Source organism: Aspergillus lucknowensis, assembly GCF_044049455.1.
Source record: "Aspergillus lucknowensis strain CBS 449.75 chromosome Unknown BJX67scaffold_6, whole genome shotgun sequence".
Lineage (NCBI taxonomy): Eukaryota > Fungi > Ascomycota > Eurotiomycetes > Eurotiales > Aspergillaceae > Aspergillus > Aspergillus lucknowensis.
The window spans coordinates 383,747-402,856 of NW_027263550.1; the positions used below are offsets into that span (position 1 = coordinate 383,747).

Consider the following 19,110-nt stretch of genomic DNA (forward strand, 5'->3'; position numbering starts at 1 on the left):
TCGTCCCGTCCCGATCCCACCGATTTGGTGTGCTCCACTTCGATCTCCACATTTGAAATTATCATCGGGCGCGAGCAGGATGAAAATTCTCGGGACAGGAACGGCGGGGGGGATCCAGAAAGGCGATGAGGCCAAGTCTTGGTTGCTTCTTTTGAGCCGCCTCGTGACGCCTGCAAAGAGCAACAAAAGCAAATCGATCCCATCCATGGACAAGTGAGGAGGCGGTCGCAACAGCGACAGCAACTCTCCAATTTGACTGGCCAAACAGGTCGTAGAGCGCATTTGTTTGTGGTTCTCGTGGTGTTGTTCTTGTCCGGAGGCCTCTCAGGTAGAGGATTGCTTCCCGGTTAATTCCATCATCCAATGACTCCGGTCAAGCAGCTCCTGGTTGAGGCGACATTGACCACCGTCATGCATCTCGAGTTGTCTTTGGGCATCCATGAGGAAGTAGAAGATACAATTCAGCATGCGGCTCAAACGTGGTGCCACTATATCAAGGGCGGAGGCATTCACGAACATCGAAGGCCATTCTTGACAAGCCTTGCATGCGTTTTTCTTGTTTCACTGGCTGACGCACTTTTTCCCATTCTTGTCCTGCCCCTGCTTCCTTCAAGATTTCACCCCAAAATGGAGGCAAATCCGCCAGCAAGATGGGTTGAGCAGGTTATCTCGAATAAGTACCTCAATCCCGGGAAGCTCATCGCATTGCTGCGAAAGCGTTTTCCGCCCAACAACTTCACTGTCAGTGTCAGTATAACTATCCCACCACCGTTGATTTTGATGCCGTTTCTTTTTCCGTCTGTGCGACCGGACTCGGTGAGGCATATATGGGGGGGACAGGGTACGACGTGTCCTCTTCGGGCGCGCCTCCAGATTGGATCATTGCGCAAGGCGCCAGGGGTTTCTTTGCCGTCTGATTCCTTCAATCCATTTCTCTGACAAGGCTGTCCATCAGGTCAGCCAGGCCCAATACCACTTGAAAGTTCCATCTGCCCTCAGCGAGGTGAGTCTTGAAGCCCACTGCTACTTTCGTCATCGTACAGTGTCATCTCTCGTCATCCACTCTTCCGGAGTGTTGGATTTGATGGGCTTCGTGGCGAGAGCCTCATGAGACCAATCTGACCTGCTTGAAATGACCAGGAGGACGTCGAATCGTGCCGCGAGACGCCGTCTTGAACACCAAGAGTCAGAAGAACGAAGATGCGTGAAGGCTGGCCAATTATCTTCTCGTGGGCGGGGGTTGTGAGACGGATCGGTGGCCGCCGAGCGAGGCGGACATGTGCGGCGGCACGGGGCCGGGTATAAACACCCTGATCGCCCCATTGCACAAAGTCATCGTGATGTTCTTTCAAGAGGTTTGTTCGTGTTAAGAGAAAACAAAATCTACGCTCTTTATTTCTTGCTGTCTCCGAGTATCCTCTTCCTCTTACCAGCCATGGAGGCTCTCTCCCCCACCTGCTGCATCCCCCATCGCGCAGGCGGAAAATTCATGGATCAGAAGAAACTCCTTGAATTGCTTCGAAAACAATATGGGACCTCGAGTTTTCGTGTTGATGTATGAGCCGATCCAACTCCGGCGATACCGAGCACTATTCTGACAAACAATTCCGCTTCCCCAGCTGCAACTCGACCAATATACTGTATATGTAAATTCTGCGCAGTTAATTCTCACCGAGGTTCGTTCGCACCCCCCGATCGCTGGACCGCGGGCTTTCTCCCTCGGTCTTGTCTGACATCGTCGGCAGGCCCAGATTGAGCGGTGTCGCAGGTGATGCTGATATGTGATTTGGTGGGAGCCGGGAAAGGAGGGTATTGAAGATGTACCGGTAGAGACAGGTTTTCGGTGGATCTTTTCCATTCAGCGATATTTTTTGACCAATTTGTATAATTTGGATGTATTTGCTTGGGAGTTTTTCGGCTGACTCGCGATACGTATCTTTGAATCAGACGTGAGCCTCATCTTGTTCGTCTCGATGCCTCAAGACCTTTGTATCCCACCGAAGCTGGGGAGATCAAAGCCCGGCAGTCTTTGGCCTCGCTTATCGCGGGTGCCGACGCCCACCCCCACAAGCGAACCCATGGAGTCGAGAAAGTTACCTCGACTCAATGTTGAAATGATCTGGAAAAGAGGCTCGCCCTGCACAAGGCATTCTGATGATTGATTTCCGCTTTGGTTTGCCGTTCTCGATCCCCGCCAAGTGTGGCAGTGTTGATTTGGCCCAGGTGACGTGCATCAGCGGGAGCCCGAGAGCCATGACATTAACCCGAGGAGTGCCTCGTCAAGGCAGACCGCCAGATTTCTACCCCACCCGGTTACTGCATTGCACGGCTGGTGAGCTGGATGTGATTCACCTTGCTATCATACCGCGGCTCTATCGAAGGCTGCGCTTTTAGAAATCCATAAGTAGGCAAACGGGCGGTCTGCTGAAGATGTTTACCTAGCCGGATCCCAGGTCGACATTAATATGGATCGCTTTATGCTCCAGAGAGCAAACGCCAACTCAAACAAGATATTCAAGGCCAAGGACAATCGGCCACAACTCACATTATCGATTGTTGACCGAAATGAAGATGAAGCCGGACAATGCGCGCTGGAGGCTGGGCCGAAAGTGCCAATAAATCAGATTACAGAGTTGGACGCGGCCATTACGGTATGTCGACGTCCGCGGTCGGAAGAGATCGCGCAATTCTAGTGACGACGCTTAGTGTTAACTGGGGACAGACAAGAGCCGGCGAGTGTGGACGGATTTATACGGTTCACCATATGCGGTCTTGGTCAACGCTAGACATTTCTCGCGAGCTCTTTGACCGATTTCTGCGGAGACATGAAGTGTTTCCAAATGTGTGGAGAACCGTCCATACGTTTGGGCTAAAATCTTTCGAGAACGAGTATAGATTCCCGATACTGCAGGCAAAAGAGTCGTGGCTGCGGCCACTCCATATTCAAGGTAAGCTGAGCCTAGAGACCCACCCTGGAGAACGGGGTGGAAGGCTGATTTAGGATAGAATTGACATATGTTATGCGTCGTGTTGAATGGAACGGCAGGTCACTCCCAGAATGCCCCTGGTCGATTCGCCAAACTGGAGTCTATCACAAGTTGGCAGACTTCGAAAACATGCCCCGAGAGTCTGCTTCAATTTTCCTGCTGTTGGCGCCATCCTCTGCCCTTGAAAGTGACGTCTCCCAAGCGATTTCTCGCACAACATGGGATTCCGGGGGCCCGGCCAATTGGCCTTTCTCAATTCATAAGTGTGTTGTCGCCGAGAGTCTACTGGGATGGATGGATTATTTGTGTTGGTTGGAAGAGCAACTGAGAATCAAGGTCGGATTCTGTCGTTACCCCTTGGATACTCTACCATGAGTACTGTCATATCGCTTACGCGCACATAGTCGACCCGCATAATTGCGACACCAATAGATGGCAATCGAGAGAGTGGGGCTATTAAGTCCGTCGAAGCCGACAGGCAGGACTTAAAGCAACTGGAGGATTATATCACGGATCTGCTCGTGATTATTCAAACCCAGGCGCAGACCATCAAGCGACTCAAGAAAGGCTGTCGAAGATATTGTGAAATCTGGTGTTGGGCCAGGGGTACCAAACGTGCCTGCACATGTCATATTGTTATCGGAGAGTTTGGGGAGTTTGCCATCGAAGCTGAAAGTTACCACGAGCGAGCGAGGGTGCTGCAGACTCGGGTGCAGTCTATTCAGAATCTCGTAAGAGTCTTCCCCGCGTACCTGAGATCAGGGGCAGTAACCATGGTGAATATAGCTTTCCGACCTTCTGGGTTATGAAGAAGTTCGAACCCTGAGAGAGCTGGCAAAAGCGTCCCACCAGGAGAGCGCTGATATCAAGCAACTCACGGTAGGTCCTGCATGGAATGGGACCAGAGAACAGAACTTATGTGTTTCGATGACAGATGCGCAGTGCCCGCGATGCCGCTGCTGTGAAAGTACTCACCATCATTGGGCTAGTTTTCTTGCCCACGACGATGGTTGAGGTATGCCTCCTGCTTTCTGCGCTGGGTGTTGCCAATGACGCTGACTGGCCCCAGAATTTCTTTTCCACCCAGTTTATCAAGACTGATGGGGAAGGACTGCAAATTTCTGAGTTTGTCTGGGTGATGGTGGCTGTGGCAGTGCCATTGACAGTCTTCGTGGTGGTGTTATGGCGCCTTTGTTTATGGTACGAGCGCTGCCGCTTGCAGCCGAGTAATCTGAGTTGGGAGTACCGGAACAGACTCGGGCTGTTGGAGCCCAGAATTGACGAAAAGGGGGGAGCCTGAGCCGTGAAACCTGTTGACCGAACCCGGGCAAGTAGTATTGCTTCCCAGAATGTCGAATGTATCATCGTGCTTCGCGGGCACCTGCGCATAGCCTCGTAGTTGCCTATTTGGGACAATATCCCTGCAGTGCCAAGCTCTAGTCGAGTTCACTAGGGATCCCAGGCGCCCGTCGAACCTTTCGACGCGCGAAGGAGACTTTGGCGCTCACCTGGGCACTTCCCGTGAGGGATGTGGGCGAGATGCGACCCAGATTGCCCATCGTGTCTTGGACAAGGCTCTTTTTCTTTTGCCCGCCCGTCACTTTTCTTCCCTGTGGGATGCTGCTTTGCTTTTTGCCCGTGCCCTCACGACGCCCGAGGGGGCTTTTCTCCAGCAGATCCTGACTCGAGTCCTTCTGTCTTGAGCTTTGACTTTCCATGACCCTCCATTGATTTCCCTCGCTTTTTCTGCACCCTGATCTTCCGGCTTCCCTGCCTTAGGTTCCTGTGCCCGTGTCCTCGCACTCTCCCCTGCACCGGTCTCTCCTCTCCATTCCGTGTTCCTCAATCCCTTCGATCACGTTCTGTGTCGCTCGTCTGCGTCTCAGGCTGAGAATTTGGATTCACGGCATGGGGCTCAGCAGCGAGAGTCGACCCTCGCTAAAGGCCTCCGGCGACCATCCTCAACAACTTGAGTCCACTTCTGCATCTCCCACATTGCAGAATCCCTTTCCAGATGCACCGATTATGCAACGTGAATCGTCGACAAGGTCTCTACCGGAGGATAACACGCCTGTGCTCGGCACGTTACGAAAGCTGCAGAATTCTCTCCGAGAGCACCGTGTAGACTCCATCGAAAAAGGCGAGTTCGTCCCACGCTCAATCATCGAGTCCGCAGTAAAGGATAATGTGTCCGAATTTCTCGCAGAGAGCAATCTCGTGGGCCCTGAAAGCATATCCTCATTCGCTCAGCTAATTTCTCTGGGAGCCCCGAAACTTTTCGCCATCTTGGTTGACCTGAAAAAGCCGCTATACATCATCCGGTTTATCAAGGCCGGTATACGCGACGAAAACCTTCCATTTAGGGTAGACGAAACCGAATTATCTGCGATACACTTCCAAACAAAGCAAGGGGAGCCAATCCAAGTGCTAAGAGAATGGGATACGCGGTCTCTCAAACGCCTTAAGAAGAAACAGTACCGCATGTTGGGCCCGGTATTTGAGAAAGGAAAGCACTACGACCTCGACGATCTGCATATTCTTCCCTTCAGGAATGATTACACCGCGTCTAGAGGCAAGCAGAAATCGGCAGGGGCTTTTGGGGAAGTCTCTCAAGCCTGCATCCATGAGGACCACCACTTACTCGAGACACCATCCGCACGAGACGTGAGTGAAACGATATCGGTCGCTTCGGAGCGCCATTACTGATAGCTACATAACAGGGTATCATGGTTGCCATCAAGCGGATGTTCCATCATGACGATTTTAAGAACGAGCGAAAGGTGTACCGCGACCTTGGTGCATCCAGCCACCGCCACCTCATTGAGCTCCTGTTCACATATCAGAAAGAAAAAAGCTACCACTTTGTGTTCCCTTGGGCAGACGGGAACTTAAAGGATTACTGGGAAGACAACCCAGACCCAGTGCTCTGCCCTCAACTTCTCACATGGTCGCTGGAGCAAATGGTTGGCATTGCGAGTGGCTTGAGCTTCTTCCACGAATTCACTAACTCCGATTTGACTTCGAGCGAGAACCACCGCTTCGGCCGTCATGGGGACATCAAGGCTCAGAATATACTCAGGTTCAAGGTTTCGGATGACCCTGGGATTCTCAAGATAGCAGACCTCGGATTGGCCAGTGTGCGCGGTGAACGTTCCAGGTCCAAAGTCGATCCGGACGGGGTTATTCCTTCCCCAACCTATTCACCCCCTGATGTGCAGCGGAGATGCTGGATTTCGCGAAAGTTCGACATTTGGAGCCTGGGATGCCTGTATTTGGAGTTTCTGACATACCTTATTCTCGGATATGGAGGTATTCCCGAGTTCTCCTCCCGGCGACTCTATGACGGCAGCAGTGATGGAGACGTACTTAGGACCGACTCGTTCTATTCGCCGGACTACCAGAGAGTGAAGACGTCCGTCGTCTGCTGGGTTAATAAACTTAAACAAAATCCACGCTGTTCGTGGATGATGTATGACATCCTGGACCTCGTCCTGAGAGAAATGATTGTCATCGATCAGAACAAACGATCCTCGTCACAGAAGATATGCAGGAAATTAAGAGCAATACTAGACCGGGCTCGAGCGGATGAAGCATACCTCCGGCATCCAAATCCTGTGCCCGAGAATGCATCCGACAGGGCCTTCGAACAGGCTCAGAGCTCCCCTTTTAATATACGGCAGCCTTCCAAAACACATCATGAGAACCGGTCTGTCACAAAGAGCCGGACTTATTGAGCCACAGTCACGATGCAACTTGTTAATGGGTTTGCATCACATGGCAACCCAGTCAAATGATTACTCGGGAAGATGATCTACAAAGTGAGAGCTAATTTCTCCGCCTGGATGGATTGCAGTATTATGGTTAGATTTACATGCATGGGCTATTTTTTTTTTTGGATACAATAAGATTTATTCCGTTTTTGGGTCAAGGGATCTTGATCCAAGTTTGTGTGCATTTTCGGGGTTTATACAATGTTCATATGGAAAGTGAAGTCTTTGAGCTTCCGGTATCATAACCATGTACACGATATGCACATGCTATGCTTCAATTGCTTTGTCCGTTTTCTCAAGTATGTTCCATAGTGAGTAATGCCTTTCTCTTTGCCATCGCAGATATTGTCCCAGTCTACTGCGAACTTACAGTTTCCGTAGACCGCAAGCTCGGAATCCCTGTGCTCATTCTCCTCATGGACTTGACATCTCTGGGTGTCTTTGTCTTTATTATCTGGCTTTCGATCCATCTTTCCGCAAAATCAAGCAGCGGGTATCCATTTCATCAGTAGAGAGCAAGAATCGAATATCCCGAGAGCATCCCTATCTGAATAAGAATACTACGCCGTATCAACCATGTACACAAAAAGTGACAAGCCTGTCCAGTCGTCTTCACTACAGGCTCAAGCTATCCATATTATAGCTAGATAGCGACCCTCTCCAACCCCCTAATCACCGCTAGACACCCGCGACATAAAATCCATCAACATCTACTCCCTAAACTCCTTAACCCACAAGTTCACGCCCCGATAGACACTATTATGCCGCCCGTACCAATAGATCGTCTTCTGCGGGTTACTACTGTACCCATCAACAGCGAAATAATCCTTGCCCGCGTGAGTGAAGTACCCGGCCTCGTTCGTGCCGAAGTCATTGATACTCGCCCCCTCCGGGACAGCGCCGGAGTGCGGACGCGTCAGACCGACGGGGAGGACGTCCTTCTCGACGACGTAGAGGTTCTGCCAGCCCGTCGGAGTCGAGTTTCTGGATGTGAATGTGACGGCGCCGGTGGAGGGGGATGAGTGGACTGTTTTTATTGTTAGTATTATTATTTTATTATTATTATTATCGCGTGTTTGGATGAATAAGGGATGGGGGTATACATAGGGCTATTTCGTTTGTGGTGGCGTTGCCGTTTATGTAGAGGTATTCTGTACGTTCGGGTTAGAAAGAACTTGAAGTGAGTTAGGGCTTGGGTTCGCGGGGCGGCATACCGCCGTCAGTGAGGACGGTGTATCCCCCATCAGCGACAAGGGTGAAGGCTGGGGGGAGGGTAGCGGCGGTAACGGCGCTGACAAAGGCAGCGACGGCAGCGAGGGAAATTTTCATTATGAAATCGAGGAGAAATGTACCGTGTACCAAAGAAAAAGCTGTAAGTTGGGGTTGGGGATTCAAATCGAGCAACAGCAGGCCAACCCACTCTTTATACCAAAGGAAATCGGAGAACCTGTACCGAGGCAGCAGATGGTGACTTGACGTCGATTTAAGACATGCATAAGGTCCAACGCCTGTCGTTCCACCCATAGAAAATTTACCATTGGCTTGAGCGCCGCAAATCGTCGATTGGTCTGGAAATCGAGTCTTCCGTGCTCCACAATGTTGCACTTTCTCGATCCACAGGATGCCCAAATTGGGTATTGCTCCGGGCGGGACGGCCTGTGAAGTTGTGAGGTCCGGATGTCGGATTGGGGAGTGAGTTTGATTATTCAGGGGTGCTTTTACGCCGCGAAGATCACGGACGCACCAAGGATGGTGAACGGCTTTGGGGTTGGTTTCCGGAGGAATGAGCAACCCCAGCAAGGATATCCTTGTTGATTCTGCGGAAAATTTGTCCGTTCGAGTCATTGATACCATTCGCTGGTTAAAAGTACCAAGGAGAATATAAAGTATGGTCAGAAACCGTCAATAGGCGAACTCATGCTACACTCTCTTGCCCCGTATTGGGCTTGTCTTGACATGTTGGACACAATAAGATGAGCAACAAGAGCGTATTTCATCATGACATACTTGTGATGCTTAAACACTCAAAAGTTGTGCGCCCCAGCCCTACTTACCAGAGCACACTCGCACAATTCCCCAGTCTCGCGCTTTACTCGGAGTATACTAGTATACACGCTGACTTTCAGCGTCACGACATGTACCTCTAACCTGTCCTTTGGCCGGCCGAGGGCTTCGTGTTCGCACCCATTGGCTGGGTTGAGCTTGGTTGCAATCGAAGCTAAAGTGGGCGAGGCGAGACTTGGGATTGCTGGTTCGAGACTGCAGAAGAGGATGCCGTTACTTGCAAAATATTTAATGTAATCAACTCTCACGTCTCAAACGCCGGTACCAGCAGCAACCCATCTGGGGAAGTCCTAGAAGGAGTATTCTGAGGCTCGGGTTGCAGACTGTATGATCAGGGAGTATAATTCAAGGAAAGAAATCAATGCATTGGTTCAATAAAACATCATTGACAGAACTATCTTTAGGCGCGAACCGTGTCTGGACGACTGTTCGGAATGTGGCTCCCTCTCTCGGTCAGAGGCTGGGCAGCTCCCGTAATAAGCGCGTCGAATTTTACGCTTTTCAAGATCGCAGAGCGGCGAATAGACGCGGACAAGAGAGTCCTTTCGAGTACATCTCACGTCTCACTCTTAACTTGGGTCGGTTTTTGCGTCAGAGGAGTTGGGGGTGGTTCGGGGAAAAAAAAAAAAGAGAGTGTGCCCCCACACGGGATTGATCCGTGGACCTCTCCATTACGAGTGGAGCGCTCTACCACTGAGCTATAAGGGCATTTGCAACGATTTTTGGCTTAGTTGCTTTTATCATTCTCAGCCGTTTGAGCGAGGCAATGGAAATTCAGAACGTTGAGAGGTTTAGATGAGATTATATAGGCCATAGATCGGTTGAATTGCCCTTTCTTGATACTATTCGCAGTGACCGAATTTAATCACAGTCAATACCCTTCCCACACCATTGCAGCCATGACCATTTTCCTGGGAGTTTATGTGCGATCTCACAGTGCTTTAGAACCACTATTTGCGCTCTAGTTTACTGCTGAAATTAGTTTTGTTTTAATCCGGAGCTCCAAGATATCTGAATGACCTTCCATCTTGGCCACGAATAAGGCGGTGCCGTAATCCCCACCATCAGCATTGGCATTGGCTCCCTGATCAAGCAATGATTGGGCAATGCTTCAGCCGCCAGAAACGGCTGCGGCCTGCAGCGGTGCGCCGAGGAACTTTCTAATATGCGAACTGCCTCGAATTCCTCATAGCTGCGGCGAGGCCAAGCGGAGTATCGTAATAGCTGGGTCGTTGATTCCGCCCCGTGGCTAAGAGCAATTGGATGACGCTGCTCCAACCCCGGAACGGACGCCTTGGAGTGCGGCGCGGAAGAGGTCTCGTCCATTATTCATGTCGGCGCCAAGATCCAGCAACAATGGTGTCATCGCAATAACCGTATCTGCGGCGCCTTCGTTGCTGGTCTGCGCAATTTCCACTTCAAAGCTGATTGTTCTTCGTTGAGGAGGTCGGCACTATGCTCAACAAGTATCCGGGAGACTACGCGGCGCCCTTTATTAACAGCAGGGATGAGCCAAGCTAGGTCGCGGGCCTTTCGCATGTCACATCGGCTCCGTATCTGAGGGGTTGCTTGACAGTATCGTCTTGCCCCTTTTTGGCTGTCCAGAAGACGCTGGGCTCTTATGCTTTAGATGTTGTTGTGGTAGAGGAGCTCGGATACGATCCGGTGAAAAGGCTCGCTTGTTGGCGAATGCATTGATGACGTGCTCATATTCGAGATATTCGGTGACCGTGAAGAGGAGTTCGGACGGTAGAGGCAGCATTGACATGGCTCCCTGGGCAACTATTAGCTGACGAGGCTTTGATGAGAAAGGCGTGCTGATGAGCGGCTAAGTCAGTTGGTGCTTTCAGCTTGGGTGTTGCAGGAAGATCGCCTCACCGCTCAATCTCTTCTCAGTGTATGCTCCTTGATGCCCCTTTCAGAATGTGGTGGCGTACCCGCGTGCCCGCTTCTCTCCGGCTTGTGCTGATGTCCAACCCAAAGCAGGTGCCTCCGTTCGAATAATCTGAATCGTGCCGGCAGCACCGTTGTGCACCTCACCATCGCGGGAGGGCGAAGATATTAGGCTCATAACGGGAAGGTCCTTCTCTTTCCGAGTCTGAGAAGCAACAGATTATTCGCCTTGGCGACCGTGGGCCGGGTTTCGACAGAAATAACGTTGCGGCATTTTGTGGGAATCCGTATTTCCACGGCGTCAACCGTGTCGAAATTCGCCTATCTTTGACGAGGCTGAATTTTGGGCTCCTAGTACGCGCAGCTACCCTCTCACGCAAGATTAAGGGATGGATTTTCTGGTGAACGCAGCAGAGAATGCCGAGAGGAAATCAGGATGCAGTGAAATGGATCCAGCCTGGCGACTCCCTGTACAAACGTTGGTTCACACTAGGAAGGTGCATCCCATTGGGAGGTTGAGATACATCGAGAACGGGAAGAATCCCCAATGGATTTTCAGCGGACGGCGCAAAACAACACCGTCCCAGCTGTCTCCCTTTTTAGCTCGGGCAAGACCTGGGCAACAGCTTATGGAGACTGTGGACAGGGCTTGGCCAATAACATTTCCGAGTAAGATGCCATTTCTCGATGAAGAGCAACGCCGGTTTCCAGGATGAGGCAGCTGATGGGGCGAACAGGAGGTCCGACTCCCTGCAGACTTCGGGATCTGCTGGGGACCATGGTGAGTGGTGGTGGCCTGTGCTTCAACTCGACGCAGTTGGAAGATCATTTGTCCTGAAGAACTTGATGAGAAGATTTTCGAGCTATGAAGGCGGCTTTCACGTTCCAGGAGAGCTTCAGACTAGTTTGTTTCACATCATTCAACGCTTATTTGCTTTTTCATGCATTGCCTGCGTAAGGGACGTTAGTCGAGAGGAGGAAAGTTTCGAGCTGCGTCGTGTTCAAGGTAAGTGCAGAGACCGGATTGGGAGAGTGGCGCATTTTCTCAGAATGGAAAAACGGACAAGAGGACTAACTGCGGCTGAGGAGTCAACAGAAGATCACCGGAGCTGAGACACGGGCCGTCCCTCTCGTGGGTTATTCGAAATGACAAGAGAGTCATGACCTGCATCTTCCAACTCTGTTCATTATTACTCGATGCTCTTGCAGATCCCAGGAAGCAGAGTTTTTTTCAATCCTTGCGCGCGATGATCGTGATGATTGTCCGTCGCCACAAAAAGTTCATACCTGAGGTTCCATGAGAATACCCGAGAACTCATCTTCACTCGCTCTCTCCATAGATAACGTGGGTTCCAGGATGGAAGAGGTCAGAGGAAATAAGCCCCACCTCAGTAAATGAGGTGGCTCATCTTTTGCTGATCACGAGATGCTGATCGAAATGCTTCCAAAATCATTTTCATGCTGATGCGGGAAAGGAGCGCGTGTATCCCAAGCGAGGAAAAAATTCAAGGGAGATCACTCGGCTTGCTGCGCTCTAGAAACCTTGGGAGGGTGCGACTGGGAAGGAGCTCGCCAAGCTATCTCCGCCGGAATCGACTCTGTTGGGGCAGCGTAGCCGAATTCGAGTTTCCTCCCAATTTATCGTGCGGTGCCAGATGTTCGCGACAAATCGCGCTGAATCTTGAAGCGCTGCCTGGGCCTGGCTGGGGGGAGCCAGCGTTCCTTCCGGGGTTCCGGCCTGGCGTCTCGGACTCGGAGTGTTTGACGAGTGCTGACAGATACTACTAACAAGCCACCCTGGGCAGTCCCGAGTTTGTTCGCACGGAACGTGAGTTCCTGCATCACCGTGCAGCTGCAGATGACCCAATGCAGAGGTTCAAGCGACTCACCTGGGCAACGGGGCAGAATTGATCGACCCTGCGCCTGTCGTCCAACCAGCATTCGGTCGTCTGATCCATCTGGCTGGGACAAGTACCAGAATGAAAAATGGTGCTGAGGGGTGGCAAGATGAATTCGCGAATTCGTGTGGGTATCGCAAGCCAGACGCCGTCTGAGATCTCAACACGATCTTGGGCCCTGGCAAGGATTTGAGCTTTATTTTGTCACTGGCATCGTGGCTTAAGGGGGTTTGTTAGATAGCCGGGTGACCTCAGTGATAATTGACTGCACCTCGTGCGCACTTGCTCCTTCTTCCTGATGGCATCCTTGTGATATTGGCTCTCATCAGATATCATCCACCTCATGGCTCTGCTCACCGAGTGTATCGACATCATGCGTTATTGCGTCTGATACCGAAACCGCTCTCTCTAACACCACTGACGCTGTGCACACATTGATAGCCTCCTATGGGGCGACAGGCCTTGCAGTCGCCCGACATAAGTGGTTCAAACGAGAGTGCCCCCAGCCTCGCCTCCAACACCACCCTCGCCAGCTCGTCCGCAATGTCCGCCCCCGAGGCCGCCGATGTTGCCAAAGTCGCGGAGACTGTTTGCTGGTACAAGTGATTTTAACGGGCAATATGCTGTGGGTGTTGTTGTTTGGCCCTTGGGCCTTTATATGGTTCATATTGAACCTTATAATGTGGACTTGGTATGATGATAACATGACCCCTGGTAGAGGCTCGCAGTGTTAATAACACGGGTATTGCGAATTTCGCAGGTCCAACGAAGGTAACAATTCCCATTAATGGGAAGGAAATCTCAAGAACTCCTGCCCAATCGAAGAAGATAGTAGGTGAAAAGACTTGGGCAAACTGTATACTACCTAGTACACCAAATCCAGAGCTTTTTTTGACCGTGGGATATAGACCTTGAGAAACACATGAGCGCGAGATCAAGAACGCCGAGGAGCCCAAACCCGCTGCCACCAACCACCCCCGGGCACAACCACCCACATGCTTCCGGCCGGCACCATCCTCACCATCACGAACAACGGCGGCGTCACCACCACCACCACCACAATCACCAGCGATACCACCATCACCATCACCACCCCCCTTGTCCCTCCCACCTCCGCTAGCCCCTCGACCGGCCCCTCGCCTGGGCCCCCACCTGGGCCCTCCGCTGGACCTTCCGCTGGTGCTGCTGCGGGTGGCGCCGTCGCTCCTCTCTCCACCACCACTACACAAACAAGCCCTCCACAAGCAGCCCCAGCTGCTGCGGCGTCCGGCATCGCCGCTCTGCTTCCTTCCCATTTTGCCCTCCCCACTCGCGCGTCATCAACAAGGGTCAGCCGGTTTGACGCCTTCCAGACCCCACGCGGAAGAAGGGCCCCCAGGACCCCCCGCAGGACTTGATCCATTTGTTCCTGTATATAAATAGCTGTGGGAAATCGCCACTCCACTAAAAAGGGTCCTAGTGAAGAGCTATCCTGGTTGACAATAGTGTTATATAATTATCAAAATATAACAACGCCACTGGGCGTAGGCAAAGGAAAGGCCTAATTTTATCACTCTGATTCTTGGCTGTCGCATTTGAGGAAAGAAGTTCTGAGGGTGTTCACAGCCCGAGACCTTCAGAAACCTTGATTTGAGGTTCTGGCCCGTGCACAGCGCGGGCCTCACTCTCATCGAGTGGAAGGAGTTATGTGCTGATTCAGCCTAACTGCTGAGCTGTTCTGCGGTGCACTCTAATTTGGATTGTGGAAGGAGTAGTGCAAAATAAATTCCTGCGCAGCATATCTGTCTGAAATCGCCGTGTCAAATCGGAGACTCCCGTAGGAGACATGAAAACCGCCGTTCTCTCTTCGATTCGTGTAGCTCGAGCTACCTCGTTAGCAAGAGCCGTTGCACTACTGGCCATGAATAGAATAACTTTTCTTCCAGCTAAGACGACGACTGAGAGTAAACAGGTCAAATAGAAGTGAAGTACAAGTAGCCAGATATTGTCCGTAACATCGAAGGGGGTCGGGTCATAGGTCGTCGCGAGTCGCCTCAAAATCCGGATCAGGTTTGAGGGGAGCTGTAAAGGTCTCCCAAGCCGCTTCTGCCCCGCCGTCATATTCAGACTCGAACTCGAGGTAATCAATAACATAACCCTCAAGTTTCTTCCCGAAGTATCTGAACTGGTTCTCAAATCGGCGTTGAATATCCTGGACTTTTCGCAACTCCTCTCCCTGTAGCCCCTCAGGTTCCAACCGGATCGCCATTAGAATAAGCGTTTTTTGAGGGGTACTGAAACCTTTCCGTTGGTTAGCTTGCTTCAAACCATGCGTACTTGGATGTTTGGGCATGATCATGGAGAGCATACATTTGGATGGAGCAGTCAGCGTCTTCAAGTCATCGGACCTCAAAACGAATGCATCCAAGGCAGGTACGAGATTCCCACATGGTCGGCTCATGACTGCGCGAGGTGAAGGCACACTTTGTTGAAGACTGGAGAAAATTGCGCTTTGCTTGAGAGAACCATTCTGCGGATGACAGTCTCACTTAAATATTTCTCTGAGAGAGGGGATACAGAGAAGCCTTTTTTGTCGCTCCTCCGATATGTTCATGGCGGACAATGTTCGAGGAACAGCCAAGAAGGAAAACCCTGGAAACCAAGAGTGGGGATCACTTTCCTCAGCCGGACAAATGCGTTCTTTTTCTTTGTTCTTTTATTACCAAAAACGCAAAGGTACCCTCGCTGGCATGGGCAAAGGTACAAAGGACCCCCTCCGAACTTGCCGCATGGATTGTTTCCGCAAGTATGATTGTGATGTATCAAGAAGACTGACAAACACAGTGCGTACAAGGCAGTTGCAAGCTGGACGGCTAGCAGGAGGCTGAATGGATCCTGGCAGCAAGATCGGCGCACTGGGACCCATATCGACATCAGCCAGCTTCTTGGAAACATTTGCGACTATGAGTTTTGCAGTCCATCTCAATTAGTGTGACTCACCCAGCAGCTCCAAAGCTGGGGCATTCGGTCTGCGAGGCTCCAGACCTTTCTGAAGTTCAGACAGCGAGAGAGCAGGTGGGACTGTGCGAGCGGGCTCGCATAGGAGAGGGTACCAGGGAGGAAATTTGCCCGTCGATCTCGGCCTTCATTGCCTTCCGAAGGCGCGTGTTGCAAGAAAGAAGATCATTTCCTTGATTTTCCAGAGAGACGATGAAGCGGAAGGGAAACGATGGATGAGAGCGTAAAGGTGGAGCATATTGAGTTGACTTCGGCTGCAAATCGGCGGGGCAAGGATTTCCGAAGGAGCCGCCCGAAAGAACCAGAGAGACGAACCAAGTTTCGGCCAACAGCAATCACAAGAGTTGCGGAACGTGCCTGTCAAACCCGGCATGAACCTCTCGCGTACATTCGCCGGCCGGCCCAATGATTGACAACGCTTCATCTACATCAACTCCTCCGAATAATTTTGGCGAAACAAAGTAGACGGGCATGAGAAGCACACAACACATGCAAAAGGGTCCAATGTGTGGCTTTCCTTCCACCGTAAGAACTCTTTAGGGCAGGATTTTGGCTGTCAGAGGGCGAACAGACCCAGGTCCACGATATTGCGACATTCTGGCGAATCAGGTTCGCTGTTTCTCCCGTTTTATCTCCACTCCCTCGAGCTCATAGGTGGGAAGCTCAAGGCAGGGAAAAGTCAAAAAAAAAAAAACACCACGACCAGCAGCAGCCAGCGCCATCATGGGCCCAAAAGGCACTTCGCGTTGCGGCTCCCAACAAGTGATCGGTCGTCTGGACGACCCGGGCTCGGCACTGAGTGCTTGCCCCGCGAGTGCAGGCACCCATCCAAAATCAGGATGTGTTGCCTGTTTCTAGGATACACTCATGCGGTTTCCTCGGCCGAAGGTGGAAAGACAAAGTGGGAGCTCATTTCGCTTCCGCAAAACAGCGAGGCTTTGGAAAAGGACGAAATTAATTGTTGTGGCTTAGCCAATAGTCTGAAGATCCAAGCGCAGGCAGAGATTTCGCGCTCTTGCGTGAGCTTTTCACAAACCTCCGTCTCATTCTCACAGAGCAGGCCCGAACTATCCCAGTGGCACAACTGGAAATCAAAAGCAACACCAACGACGGAAACATCCATGAATTTGTGCTCCTCTCCCTTCTCCATTTGTTTTGCTCATCACATAGTCCGCCGTCCGAAATCTTCCGACAGCCCTCTGAAAATGTGCAGGAATCTCGACCACGCATCGCTTCCACCACCCCAACCACCCGCCACTCCCACGCTGGCGAGGCGAAATGCGAGCCGGACAGGAACTGGCTTGAAGAAACCATCAAACATTTTCCATAAACTTTCCATGGCCGACTTGTCCTCCTTCTCTAACGGTGTCGCCCCGGGCAATCCGGCACTGAAGTCTCTCACTTGGATTCTTGATAGACAGGCTAGCCTCACTATCAATAGGCGCTCTTGATCCTTATCAAATCCAGAGAATACCGTCTTGACAAAGTCAATTTTCTTCTCTATGATATTGTTGAGCCAAAGGAAGGAGTCCCGGATGACCTCGATCTTATATCTGAGGAGTTCATCTCCTTCCATATTTCTCTGCCTTTCAGACATTTTGTTTCGCACTTCCCTTGATGACAGTGCTATCTCAAGAAGCAGAAAATTCGCCAACGTGGGCGAAAGGTGATCATGAAAGGAGTCATGGTGGCGAAGGTAATCACGCCCGCCCTTGCCGGTCAACTGCAGCTTTCCCAGGATTTCTTGCAGGCGATCTCGCTGTCGAAATCCTAGCGTTTGCAAAAGCTCCCAAAGGGTCTGGCAGTTGCCGATGAGCTCTGGCTTTTGTCCCCTCGCGGCCGCCCACTCGGACAGGAATATCTGTAGTTCGAATGGAGAGTTGACCTGGGTGTTGCTGGTGTTTGGCTCAGATCCAAAAGAGCCGCTGTCCATGCCGCCGAGACTGTTTGTATTTATGCTCGCCATGGCTTGAATTGAACGATGTCAAACCGGAGCTCAGATATAACTTGTGGAGTACTTCGCCAGCTTTTGTGTGAACTTTTTGAGGAAGAGATTGCTGACCATGAGAAACGAGCACAGATCAGAGCACCTGTCGCTATTTATGCACCCCACCCCCCTTCTCCGGGAAACACTGAGTACCATAGACCTTTGGTACCCAAGCTGTCGCTGCCTCCATGCCACCAACTCAAAAACTTACTTGTTCACCGAAAGTGGTGATCCAACAGAATAACTGATTTGAAATCTCTTCAATGACTCTAATTCGCTCTTCACCGGCTTTGCGGCCTGTGATTTGGTCATGTCGAATTGGAAGAGGAGGGTGGGAGGAAGCGGCTACTGCAGATATCAAGGTTATGATAATGGTGTCGCTACGGCCGATCGAGCTGGCAGCTGTCCCACTGACTCGAAATCCACAGGTTCGCGTGAGTTGGCATGCGAGGTTGCATGCATGATGTCTGTGGAGTCGGCGCTCTCCTGCTGTTCGCGATCGGAATCTTTTCCTGTGGCAGAGTCCTGGAATCTGGAGCGGTGAATACGATATCCAATAACTTCTTACCAGCTGGCATCCATCAGTATCAACTTTGGCGATCACCCGCACTGCCGTCCTCGATCTTTTATTCCATGCATACGAATATGGTGGAGCGCCTGACCACCCGCAGTCAGGCCGGAACCACGAGGGCGGCTTATACGCTTAGGTGTCAATTCCGCACGTCTCGGTGGACCATATGAACAATTATAATGCACCAAGAAATGAAGGAATATGGAGGGTCTATTTGACCGCGGTGAGTCTACAACTGCCGGTTTGCAACTCTGGCGGTTTCTTCAAGGCTGACTTCCAACTTCCAACCCCAGGATCAGAGGCAAGGTGTTTGCGCCCAATTCATCCCGAAGCAACGTCGAGTCCGGCACAGATAATTCGATGGTCAGCAAGTTAGGCAAACAACTCACCAAAGCACGATAGACCGCCTTTTCTCGTTCAGCCATTGAGGATATTCACACGGTGGTGGTAATAATCCCTGGACAGGCTGCTACAGGGCTCGAATAGCCTCCTTTCATAATCGTTGGATACGGTTTGCGGATATGAGATGCAACGCACTGGCGAAATGCCAATCAGAGCTGTCTTGGCCGCGAAAAATTCGCAGTCAGATACCGACCTGCACCTTGACATGGTCGCAAGCACAGTGCGCAATCACGAACCTCCTCTTTCGCTCCCTTTTACGCCACCAATAGTATCTGGAGACGAGAGTACACCGATATATTACCATGATCATCTGGCCGAGTCTCTCCAATCTCGTCGGGGTCAGTGCACAGAACACCACGCCAGCCAGAAGTCGCGAATCACGCCAAAGCCCAATTGGACAGGACTCGACCGTCGCAGTCCTCCCGCCCGTGTTCGATGAAGCTGTGAGAGCAATCGTAGAGTGGCCAACGTGGCAAGCAGTCACCATGCGCGACCTTCACTGCACCCAACAACAATTAAGATAAACCACGACAATCGATCT

The 19,110-nt window shown here is 51.4% G+C and overlaps 10 protein-coding genes and 1 non-coding gene across 11 annotated transcripts; 5 read left to right on the forward strand and 6 right to left on the reverse strand.

Annotated features, from left to right (window-relative positions):
- Positions 1-11: 11 nt before the first annotated feature.
- BJX67DRAFT_280844 (uncharacterized protein) lies at positions 12-1,251 on the forward strand. Its single transcript, XM_071026656.1, has 2 exons — positions 12-1,003; positions 1,141-1,251. The coding sequence occupies exon 1, from the start codon at positions 364-366 to the stop codon at positions 937-939; it is 576 nt and encodes a 191-aa protein (XP_070889326.1). The 5' UTR covers positions 12-363; the 3' UTR covers positions 940-1,003; positions 1,141-1,251.
- A 1,063-nt stretch (positions 1,252-2,314) lies between these two features.
- BJX67DRAFT_280794 (uncharacterized protein) lies at positions 2,315-4,355 on the forward strand. The gene is made up of 7 exons (XM_071026655.1): positions 2,315-2,651; positions 2,723-2,948; positions 3,007-3,323; positions 3,392-3,718; positions 3,774-3,866; positions 3,922-4,002; positions 4,057-4,355. Exons 1-7 carry the CDS (start codon positions 2,466-2,468, stop codon positions 4,285-4,287), a joined length of 1,461 nt encoding a protein of 486 aa, XP_070889327.1. The 5' UTR covers positions 2,315-2,465; the 3' UTR covers positions 4,288-4,355.
- Positions 4,356-4,738: 383 nt separating this feature from the next.
- On the forward strand, positions 4,739-6,874 carry BJX67DRAFT_280905 (protein kinase family protein). Its single transcript, XM_071026657.1, has 2 exons — positions 4,739-5,651; positions 5,708-6,874. Exons 1-2 carry the CDS (start codon positions 4,896-4,898, stop codon positions 6,719-6,721), a joined length of 1,770 nt encoding a protein of 589 aa, XP_070889328.1. The 5' UTR covers positions 4,739-4,895; the 3' UTR covers positions 6,722-6,874.
- Positions 6,875-7,368: 494 nt separating this feature from the next.
- On the reverse strand, positions 7,369-8,230 carry BJX67DRAFT_280910 (uncharacterized protein). The gene is made up of 3 exons (XM_071026658.1): positions 7,972-8,230; positions 7,861-7,908; positions 7,369-7,784 (listed from the first exon to the last, which is right to left on the reverse strand). The coding sequence occupies exons 1-3, from the start codon at positions 8,084-8,086 to the stop codon at positions 7,468-7,470; spliced, it is 480 nt and encodes a 159-aa protein (XP_070889329.1). The 5' UTR covers positions 8,087-8,230; the 3' UTR covers positions 7,369-7,467.
- Positions 8,231-9,457: 1,227 nt separating this feature from the next.
- Positions 9,458-9,529, reverse strand: BJX67DRAFT_t32. The gene has a single exon. It is a non-coding gene; the product is annotated as a tRNA-Thr (tRNA).
- A 725-nt stretch (positions 9,530-10,254) lies between these two features.
- On the reverse strand, positions 10,255-10,701 carry BJX67DRAFT_280950 (uncharacterized protein). The gene has a single exon (XM_071026659.1). The coding sequence runs from the start codon at positions 10,587-10,589 to the stop codon at positions 10,362-10,364; it is 228 nt and encodes a 75-aa protein (XP_070889330.1). The 5' UTR covers positions 10,590-10,701; the 3' UTR covers positions 10,255-10,361.
- Positions 10,702-13,406: 2,705 nt separating this feature from the next.
- BJX67DRAFT_280954 (uncharacterized protein) lies at positions 13,407-14,161 on the forward strand. The gene is made up of 2 exons (XM_071026660.1): positions 13,407-13,468; positions 13,521-14,161. The coding sequence occupies exon 2, from the start codon at positions 13,608-13,610 to the stop codon at positions 14,007-14,009; it is 402 nt and encodes a 133-aa protein (XP_070889331.1). The 5' UTR covers positions 13,407-13,468; positions 13,521-13,607; the 3' UTR covers positions 14,010-14,161.
- BJX67DRAFT_281005 (uncharacterized protein) lies at positions 14,108-15,007 on the reverse strand. Its single transcript, XM_071026662.1, has 2 exons — positions 14,962-15,007; positions 14,108-14,892 (listed from the first exon to the last, which is right to left on the reverse strand). The coding sequence occupies exon 2, from the start codon at positions 14,743-14,745 to the stop codon at positions 14,308-14,310; it is 438 nt and encodes a 145-aa protein (XP_070889332.1). The 5' UTR covers positions 14,746-14,892; positions 14,962-15,007; the 3' UTR covers positions 14,108-14,307.
- On the reverse strand, positions 15,008-15,641 carry BJX67DRAFT_281004 (uncharacterized protein). Its single transcript, XM_071026661.1, has one exon. The coding sequence runs from the start codon at positions 15,544-15,546 to the stop codon at positions 15,202-15,204; it is 345 nt and encodes a 114-aa protein (XP_070889333.1). The 5' UTR covers positions 15,547-15,641; the 3' UTR covers positions 15,008-15,201.
- An 876-nt stretch (positions 15,642-16,517) lies between these two features.
- On the reverse strand, positions 16,518-17,954 carry BJX67DRAFT_281109 (uncharacterized protein). The gene has a single exon (XM_071026666.1). The coding sequence runs from the start codon at positions 17,573-17,575 to the stop codon at positions 16,772-16,774; it is 804 nt and encodes a 267-aa protein (XP_070889334.1). The 5' UTR covers positions 17,576-17,954; the 3' UTR covers positions 16,518-16,771.
- Positions 17,897-18,550, forward strand: BJX67DRAFT_281039 (uncharacterized protein). Its single transcript, XM_071026664.1, has 2 exons — positions 17,897-18,390; positions 18,461-18,550. The coding sequence occupies exon 1, from the start codon at positions 18,041-18,043 to the stop codon at positions 18,335-18,337; it is 297 nt and encodes a 98-aa protein (XP_070889335.1). The 5' UTR covers positions 17,897-18,040; the 3' UTR covers positions 18,338-18,390; positions 18,461-18,550.
- Positions 18,551-19,110: the final 560 nt, after the last annotated feature.

Coding starts and splice junctions, on each gene's coding strand:
- BJX67DRAFT_280844 (XM_071026656.1), top strand. CDS start 364: ATGACTCCGGTCAAGCAGCTCCTGGTTGAGGCGACATTGACCACCGTC.
- BJX67DRAFT_280794 (XM_071026655.1), top strand. CDS start 2,466: ATGGATCGCTTTATGCTCCAGAGAGCAAACGCCAACTCAAACAAGATA. Junction 2,652..2,722: donor AGTTGGACGCGGCCATTACG/GTATGTCGACGT, acceptor AACTGGGGACAG/ACAAGAGCCGGCGAGTGTGG. Junction 4,003..4,056: donor TGCCCACGACGATGGTTGAG/GTATGCCTCCTG, acceptor GACTGGCCCCAG/AATTTCTTTTCCACCCAGTT.
- BJX67DRAFT_280905 (XM_071026657.1), top strand. CDS start 4,896: ATGGGGCTCAGCAGCGAGAGTCGACCCTCGCTAAAGGCCTCCGGCGAC. Junction 5,652..5,707: donor AGACACCATCCGCACGAGAC/GTGAGTGAAACG, acceptor GCTACATAACAG/GGTATCATGGTTGCCATCAA.
- BJX67DRAFT_280910 (XM_071026658.1), bottom strand. CDS start 8,086: ATGAAAATTTCCCTCGCTGCCGTCGCTGCCTTTGTCAGCGCCGTTACC. Junction 7,909..7,971: donor CACCGTCCTCACTGACGGCG/GTATGCCGCCCC, acceptor CCGAACGTACAG/AATACCTCTACATAAACGGC. Junction 7,785..7,860: donor CACAAACGAAATAGCCCTAT/GTATACCCCCAT, acceptor CAATAAAAACAG/TCCACTCATCCCCCTCCACC.
- BJX67DRAFT_280950 (XM_071026659.1), bottom strand. CDS start 10,589: ATGTCAATGCTGCCTCTACCGTCCGAACTCCTCTTCACGGTCACCGAA.
- BJX67DRAFT_280954 (XM_071026660.1), top strand. CDS start 13,608: ATGCTTCCGGCCGGCACCATCCTCACCATCACGAACAACGGCGGCGTC.
- BJX67DRAFT_281005 (XM_071026662.1), bottom strand. CDS start 14,745: ATGTTATTGATTACCTCGAGTTCGAGTCTGAATATGACGGCGGGGCAG.
- BJX67DRAFT_281004 (XM_071026661.1), bottom strand. CDS start 15,546: ATGTTTCCAAGAAGCTGGCTGATGTCGATATGGGTCCCAGTGCGCCGA.
- BJX67DRAFT_281109 (XM_071026666.1), bottom strand. CDS start 17,575: ATGGCGAGCATAAATACAAACAGTCTCGGCGGCATGGACAGCGGCTCT.
- BJX67DRAFT_281039 (XM_071026664.1), top strand. CDS start 18,041: ATGCGAGGTTGCATGCATGATGTCTGTGGAGTCGGCGCTCTCCTGCTG.